This window comes from Tachypleus tridentatus, chromosome 13, assembly GCF_004210375.1.
Source record: "Tachypleus tridentatus isolate NWPU-2018 chromosome 13, ASM421037v1, whole genome shotgun sequence".
Classification (NCBI taxonomy): Eukaryota; Metazoa; Arthropoda; class Merostomata; order Xiphosura; family Limulidae; genus Tachypleus; species Tachypleus tridentatus.
In genome coordinates, this window is record NC_134837.1 from 111,338,393 (window position 1) to 111,347,863 (window position 9,471).

The following is a 9,471-nucleotide window of genomic DNA, read 5'->3' on the forward strand; positions in this document are numbered from 1 at the left end:
CTTTTCAAATCATTTTATGTAGCACTCGCATCAGACTTTTTACATGAGTTGTTAATTATTTCTTTGTTCGGTAGTCTTCTGATGAAAACACTTATATTTGTATTTATTAAGAATCTCATGTGCAGCTTACAGAATTGTTCCTCTAAATTCGTGAAATATTTAGATTATATTTATATATTTGACTGCTATTTTTTATTTGCATAATTATGATTCAATCTTTATTTTCTGAGGGATATTTTGTACATTTTAGTTTTTGTTATCATTATAGGAAAAATCACTTTTGAGATTTAATCTCACGTCTCTTATCAGCTATGTGTTATTATTCTATACAGACAATATGTTATTCACGTTCACTTATTTAAAACGTTATCTTTTTTCATTTATATTGGTTACTTTAACCTTACATTCAACTTGTAACATTTTTGCCACTTCAGGTTAAGCCCGGCATCTTCCTCAACATCATCATGTGTGGAGTTGACTTGATGATGATCAATACGCTCGGAGTTACTCTCTTCAACCTGCACACTTTTCCTAATTGGGCTGAACTAACTTCAGATGTAACCACAGTAGTACCAACTATATTAGATATCTTGCCAGGCAACTCAACGTCATTTGTTAATCCTGGTAACCACAGTAAGCCTTAATGACATCCAAAGCCGCAACTATGGCATATTGTGTTTACGGTTGAACGAACTTTAATAAGGTTTCTGTGTAAGCTGACGTAGCTGTATTGTAACCGGATCTCTTCTGTAAAATGTTTTTACAGCATCAGAATGGAAATTCAAATTTATGTTAGCACTTTTAGGATTAGATTTCAGGTTCAATCAAGCGCTAAGAGACCAATAACCAATACGTGGTATAATGTTTTGGTGCCTTGAACTCTGATACCTCACGTAGATCTAGTCTGAAATCATGCAACTGCTAAGCATGACTTGGAGTCTTAAACAAACTTATACACGAACCAATACGTCCATACATAACATTTTGGGCGATATATATAATTCTATTAAGTTCTGTTTAATTGCATTTGCAACTCAAAACATCTTAGAATTCAATTGTTATACGTCTGAGTTTTCTCGAGATTTTATACACAACCTAATCACTTAACTTCTTTTCAGTAATTTGTAGGTATGAATAGTCTTGTTCCTTTTAAGAGTTTTTAAACTTTGTTTTTGTCAAAAATTGTCTCATTGTTGAAGTGTTGACTCTATTCGAATATTTTAACATGCAATTTGAAGAATCATTATGTGCCTAACTATCCGTATAAAGTAAAACTTAAGAAGATACTTCGTTAAACTTCAACAGTAATATTCTAGGATTAGTTTTTTGTTGTTGATGTGAACAATCATAAAAAGAGAAAATCATGCTTATAAAGCAAACAATATCATAAATGCGTTTTTGAAAACATAAAAGAAAATTATTTATGAGTAAATTGTTATGTGGCAGTGTTTCGTCGCATCAACACATTTTCATCCGAGAGTATATCTATTTTAGCTCTGATCGTGCATTATCAAAACATCAACACTTCATCTCTGAGCACACAATAGCCATTTGTAGTTGATATTAATAATTCATATAATAACAAATAAAGAACTTGTAAATACCTCGAAAACTGAAATTAAACTTAAAAGTAAAATTATGCATTAAATAACAAGTGAACAAAACTAAATATTTCCCTGTAGACATTATGGCAACGTCTCCAACCAATACCTGCCTTTATGTAATGCACACGTATTGTGTAAACACAATTAAAATGAATGGTTTAGAAAGATTTATACATTTAATGTTCGAAAACATGGATTTATATTTCGAATTAGACGTTTTATAGACACACCACTGCAAAGTGTACAATATATTTAATCTCTGAACAATGAAACCTGATATGTGATTTACGGACGTGTACACCATCGTCTATAGTGTGGATTTTCATTTTTAACCCAGAATACTAATGTCACATAGATTCTTAATCAATTTAAAGAAAGATAAACACATATTATTAATTATTAGCTCATTCACTACGCACGTAGATTCTTATCACTTCTAAAGAAAGATAAACTTACCGTGCTAACTGCTGCTTGATTCACTACGTGTGTAGACTTTTAACCACCATAAAAAATGAAAAATGACCTTTTATTTCTTCAGGAAACAAAACTTCTCAATTTCTCTCATTTGATCATTTTAACAAGTTTTGGTATTGACATGTAATAATTACAAAACAACTATTTATGCCGCTGTTACGACTCTGGTACAGAAATACAGAAGTAACTTTTGTGAAACTGCTTATGTGATCGTGACAGTTTTGGCACAACTGTTTATAACAGAATAACAACTCTCATACACTTGTTTATACCTCTGTGGTAGTTCTTATACGAAAATGCAGACACTGTTAATGTATGTGAATGTAAAAACACTGGCATAACTGTTTGTAACAGTGTAACAACTATAGTATAATTGTGTTTACACCTCTGTGATAACTCAGATATGGAAATGTAGAGCTAGCTCTTGTGACGTTGTTTATGTGATAGTGGAAATTTTGACACAACTGTTTATATTTCTGTGACAGGTCTGATATTATTTAGCATATCTAAATATTATTCATTAATATTTATTAAAAGTATTTCGGTTAAACAATAGTTAATATTAATTATCTTCGTTTAATTGAACGAAGGTTTTTTCTAAAAATGCTGTTTTATATTATAATGCAGTGGAGGGTATAAACACATTTGAAATGCTTTGTCCCAACCATAGGTTTTAACATGTGTCAGCATGTTTGTTGTATTGTTTGCTTTGGTGTGAGAAATCAAAGAGCGTCTAGTGATATTTGAATACGTTTTTTACTTCTTGATATTTAATATAGGTGTAATAGGAAACAGGAAATTCCCGCTAGGTTTTTATTAAAACTTTTTAAACTTAGAAAACAAAGGTTATGGGCAGAAGTACTTCACAACACAAGGACAGGACCACGCCCCTGTCAAGCGATTGTCAACAAACGTTAAGAGACATTTCTGTAACAAACGTGTTGTGAAGCCCATTATATATGCTGAACCACACAATGTAACTTTTAGACCTTGTATCTCTACCATCTTGCTTATCATGCTTTTATAACGTCACATTTTGTTTCTATTGAAATTAAATATATATGTTAAACCTGAAGAAAAAAAACACTGAATAAAAATTTTGTCACCTAAAAACACCAACCAATAACGTGTTTCTCAACAATAGCGTTATCAGTGCTGTTGTCAAGGTTAAAGGAATCAACGTGTATTTTGAATACTGCTTTTCAGTACCATTGAGTCTCAAAAGGATGCTTCAGTCTAGAGAGTCAGAATAAATAGATATTAAATAATAATGTTTGATGAAACCTTGGCATTTATACAAAGGCCCAAAATTTGGTTACTTCAATAATGGTATTGATTTATCCGTATGTTACCTCCCTATATGCACTCTTATCTTTATCAAATCGTATTATGAGTTGTTATTTTAAAAGAGATGTTAAAATCCCTTTCCCGTAACAACATTGTGCTTTTTACATTAATATGTCTAAAGTTATTAGCTTCGGGTCATAGGTCTGCATCCAGCTTCAGAAATTCCATTACGAGTGGGCGATTTAGGATTCAGTAGCATTCAGTTATTGTCTAATAATCTCCCAACTGAAACATCCACTGTATGGAGAGTCAATGTGACACTCGAGTGAAACATTTGACTTTTATGAACATCCTTTTTAAATTACTATTAGTTTTATTTCTCACGTTCTGCAATTCTCCCCACTTCATTCAGCGATAAAGCGAAAGGCTTTTGTTTGTTTGTTTTGGAATTTCGCACAAAGCTACTCGAGGGCTATCTGTGCTAGCCGTCCCTATTTAGCAGTGTAAGACTAAAGGGAAGGCAGCTAGTCATCACCACCCACCGCCAACTCTTGGGTTACTCTTTTACCAACGAAAAGTGGGATTGACCGTCAAATTATAACGCCCCCACGGCTGGGAGGGCGAGCATGTTTGGCGCTACTCGGGCGCGAACCCGCGACCCTCAGATTACGAAGCGCACGCCTTAACGCGCGGTAGGCCATGCCAGGCCCTAAAGCGAAAGGCTTATAGCGCTAAAAACCGGACTTGGATACTTGTGATGGGCATTTTCATACCTGCTTGTGAAGTGTATTCACAAGTTGTGATATGTTGAAACAGGCTAAGACGTTTATAAAATGTTTATTTATTTATTTGTAATGCATGTCCAACATTACTAGAAATCTAAATTTAAATTTCTGATAATGTTTAGAAATATAACTATTTTTGTTTGTTATCTCTGTAATTTGTAGTAGTATATGTGTATCAGTCTTTAACTTTTTATCACAGCAGTAAAGTATTTGCAGAAGAAACCTGTAATCCTTGTTTGTTAGATTATAACTTGTAGTAGATTTTCCTTCTTATTCTTCCACTCTTTCACTTCTTGTCACAATTCATCAAAGATAGAATTTTTTGAAAATAGTGAATAATTTATGAAACTACAAATTGCTTTTCAATGGCTCAGCTTTAAGACTGAAAACTTATAATACAATAAAAACATGTTTTGGTGTCCATGGTGGGCAATGAAGATAGTCTCTTGTTTGGCTTTATATTTAACAAAAAGTCTGTTAGTAATTTATATCATATTCTGTTTTGCAGTTTGAGATCAATTTAAAACGAAAAATTTATGTTCCTGGTTTGTAGAAGACGTTATAATATATGTTTCAATTTTATATAAGTATTTTGTTTTAGCTTTTTAATACATGCGAGTTTGTTTTTCCTGCTAAATAATATTTATTTAGATTTGCTGGAGAAGTATAGGTCTTTGTTTTTCATTTCTGTTGCAAAGCATGGTCATTGGTATTAAAGAAGCTGTTTTATTTTCAGTTGTTCGAAACGTATAATTAATGACAGCTGTATTAATGAAGTAGTAGAAAGAACACGTTGTTCACTGATCGACACGTGGTAATTATTAAAAATTTAACCAATACACCAAATGGTAAGATCCGGTTGAGTTGAAGGTAATTTGACCCATTCATACGTAATTACTAAGCAATTTTTTCTTCTCTAATAAAATAAAAACGATATAAATGTTTCGTAGTTAGGCTATGTTATGTGTTGATAAACTATAGATAAAGAACTAGAACTTTAGATTTTAGAGTTATGTACTTTTGTTTTGTTTTTTCTTTTATTATTTGTATTTTACTCGGAATTACTTTGTAAGGAATTAGCATTCAAAGCGTTTTGTGAAAAACATCCTTGAAACGTTAATTACGATCGGTTGGATAAACCGGTTTCCTTACACTAATAAGCTACAATCCTTTTCATATTATCAGGGAGAGTGTTGATCTTATGCCAAAATTTCGGGAAAGTTAACAGTCTATATCTAAATGAACTTGAAACTTAACGGTCTATATCTAAATGAACTTGAAACTTAACGGTCTATATCTAAATGAACTTGTCTCCTGCTGGTACAGCGGTAAGTGTACGGATTTACAACGCTAAAATAAGGGGTTTGATTCCTCTCGGTGGACACAGGAGATAACCCGATGCGGCTTTGCTATAAAACACATACACACACACGCTAAATGAACTTAAACTGAATTATTACACTTCGCTGTAGAACAATAATATTTTTAGAGGTCACAACATGTGACAAATTGATTAATAACTACATTTCGAATTGGTAAATTGCACCAGAATATATCACAATTGTTTTTCATTTAGAAATATACTCAAGTTTTAGTGAATCTTGTTTGAGGTAAATTCTGAAAATGACAAAAACAAAATGGCTATCAAATATAACATAAATAACTCTAGCTTAGGATCTAGTAAACGCAGAGTGGTAAGCAAAGACAATTTTTAATGCTTTTGGTTTAGCAAATCACATGGAGAGTAAACACGTCGCATCATCATTTCTCTATGCATGACACTTCAACATTAGTTAAAATGATAATTACCATAAGTCAAGACAATTTTTATCAAAGTTATGAAAGTTTTATATAAAACACAATATTTGTGATTAAATATTCACGATCCCAAATTTCTCCTATTGTCTATTCAAGCAACAATTGTGAGACACATAGCAACAATTCACAAGTCTTCAACATCAGTATGTGCAAAATTCATTCATCCAGACCAGTGACATTTGCACTTTATAACACGTAGGGAATTCTCAGATGTTGGTTCAAAGTCTGTGATCACAGCTATTGATTTCCATTCTTCTGGTAGCATGTTTCTCCCACACATCTTCTTCCATAGAATCTGGTATCATACACATAGCTTGAGTGCTGCAAGTAATGTAGGAGACAGATTCTTTGACCGAATACATGAACACTTGATGGCAACTTTTCTGCGAACCAGCTTGTATCGCAAAACATTAAATCTTTCGCTAGGATTGCCATTGTACAGGCAGACTAGAACTTTCTCTTTAATGGTATCTTTGGAGGCAGATATTTTGTAAACCGTTTTTCTCCTATTCATGGAAATTATTGCTGCTGCTGAGAAACTCCTATTTTGATTGTATAGAGGTTGAAGATAGTTTCAACCTCTATAATGACCTGCACAAAGAGGATGTTTGTATAAGTCTCTAGACCTAGCTCCTCCTTTACCACCTTCATGTTCTGCACAAGATATTTTTGTTTGTGACTGCAGACTTTGTGGTAGCAGAGTTGGACCAATAGATTTGTGTCATTGTCTACGTCACCTCCTACAGTGTTGATAATAGTTGCTGACTCCAACGTTGTCTCTACAATGAAAACAGGAGTTCCTCACTTTCCTAGGCATGATGAGTCTGACATATGTTTGTCTGCAGATATCCGCTACTCATATGTGTTATAATTTGTTTACAGTTGATTTCTACATTTCCAAACGGTCATAAAAACCTTCAGATCTACGCTAGATCTGGATTCGCTGAAACTTTATGGTAACTTGTAATACAAATGGCGCCCATTTCTTATTTTAAAACAGAAAGTTGTCACAAAAATAAAAGAAAGTCATGATGTAAGAGCTGAGACTTACGACTAACTGAATGGCAGGATTTGAATGATATCATAATTCAGAACTGTTTCAGATGTGATTTGATATTTACGTGGCTTACAGTATATCATGGATACGCTGAAAATTAAATTTCTACACTATATACAATGTGTGTATAATGTCTTTTGATGTTTAACTACAACCAATCAGATGGGAAGAATGAATTCCTCATGATTCTTTCCTGGTCCCTTGAATGTTAAAGCTCAGTTTTTCACAAATCTTTCTTAGGCATTTAATTTTTCTACATCTTGCATATTTCTGTTATTATATATGTTAATGAATATACACATATATAGATATTTTTCTTTTTAAACTGATTAATTAAAACAATCACTGAAACAGCACCTTTAACTAATTTTACTAATTTCTTCATATCTTGTACTTTTCCCCCAACTTAACTCACAACAAAAATACGACCAGTTTATTTACTACTACCTGAATTACACGTCAAACTACATTTCCTGAAGATACATCCACACAGATAGAACTATTTATATAAATAGGTATAAGCCTATCTACTTTGAGACACGTTTTATATTTGAAATTGTTATACGAGTTCCAGCAGATTATTTTGATGTTTAAATAATCTGACAGAAAATATTTTTACGATTTAAACACCTAAAGCTACCGAAACAGTCAAAAACCAAAAGCTCTAAAATTACAGTAAAGACAAAATAGAAAAACAACAACAACAGAAAATAACATTTGTAGTTAACTTCTTTTTATAGCAGAAAGTATTTGTCACTGAGTGTCTCACGGTTGTTGTCATTACTTGTTAATATGTGGAATCGGCTTCTAAGGTATATGCTGATTGATGAATTTCTTTTTATTTTTACTAATTCTGTATTGGTATTCTGGTAAGAAATATTGTTGATCGAGAGTTCTATTGTTACTCATATATTGTCAATTATGTATCAACAATCTGATAGGTGATAATGTTGATAGATTGCTTTGTTGTTATTATCACTAAATTTGTATTGGTAGTACAGAAAATAATAATTTGGTCAACACAAACTATTGTAATTATTACAGTTTCTGTCACGGCGATGTAGTACTTTTGGTTCTATAGTAAAGTTAAAGTAATCTTTTCAAAAACGAAATATATTATTGCTTGTGCAAATACACGACAGATATTACATATAAAAATGTTCTTCTGCTGCTTTGAATGATTATGTTAGATTTTGTTTTATAAGAAACTTAAATAAAAGTTTGAACAATTGTCAGTACTTTATATATTATCATTTAACAGATGGCGTGTCGAGCTTGCGTTCTTCGTCAGATTATACAGTTTACAAAAACCAAGTAAACAACGTGACGAACAGCGTAGCTTGACACGTCCTTCTTCTTTAAATAAAAATTTATAAAACATGGCGATTGTTAAACCTTTTATCATTTTTTTAATATTTCCATAGCCTATGCGGTTTTAACTATATTTGACCAAAGATGTAATTGTGAGAAAATGAAGCCAACAGTCAGAGTGCACAGTTGATCAACTTTAAATAAAAAACATGTTGAATGAACTCTGAGAGTCGTTTTAGGAATCATCTTTATTTATCAAATTATTTTCAATTCTACAGTGTTGTTGTTTTTCCTTTCTTAATTTAAATGAGTCTATGATTGAAATTTTGACAAATTATTAAGTTCTTTGTTTTTAGAGTAAAGCTGCTTTGGGTTATCTGATGTGTTCCTTGTGGATAACCGAATCCCTGATTTTAAAATTGTAAGCTCGTGGAATTTCCCACCGTCGGATCAAAATATCTGACGCACCTCCTAAATTCTAATTCAACCAATACATTGCGACTTTCATATGTAAATGGTATTTAATTTTTAAATTTCTAAAATGAACTGATAAAGATATGTATGAGTGTTGAGACATTCTACATCCACACAAGCATTGTTACCGAACAATGAGTCAGTCATTTTACCTATCTTCACATTACTACACTTCATCATGTCATTGAAGTTCCATTTATAGCACAGCCGCAATATACGGAGAAAACGCCTAACTCATATATCTAATAGCTGTAGTGAATGTAGAAATAACGCAAATTATCGACAGTTTGTCTTTCTTTAAAATAATATATATATATATTTGTAAAAACCCGTATAAAAGAAACAAATATTCACAAAGTATAACTGGGCTTATACAATAAATTGAAAAAATTATCAAGATAATTTAGAAATAGACGTTATTTTATAAACTACGTTATTTTTATCGTAAAATTTTAGGAGAAAGTTAATATTAAATATAATATAAATATGTATGGGTACGATAAAGAAGCTGTTACTATCAAATTTAATAAATACACTCATCTTTAATACAACACAAATACCTACGTAATGTTCTTGATCTCACCTCAATAAAAATACGCGGAACTACAAGGGTGAATCTTAGAATATTTCACAACAATATTGAACTAAATAATACAGGGTA

The 9,471-nt window shown here is 31.9% G+C and overlaps 1 protein-coding gene across 1 annotated transcript in view; it reads left to right on the forward strand.

Annotated features, from left to right (window-relative positions):
* LOC143237637 (Na(+)/citrate cotransporter-like) overlaps positions 1–8,256 on the forward strand; it is a 32,732-nt gene extending 24,476 nt beyond the window's left edge. Inside the window, exon 13 of the mRNA XM_076477111.1 lies at positions 435–8,256. Within this exon, the coding sequence (XP_076333226.1) occupies positions 435–644 (210 nt within the window). The 3' untranslated portion in view covers positions 645–8,256. The remainder of the gene's footprint in view (positions 1–434) is intronic.
* Positions 8,257–9,471: the final 1,215 nt, after the last annotated feature.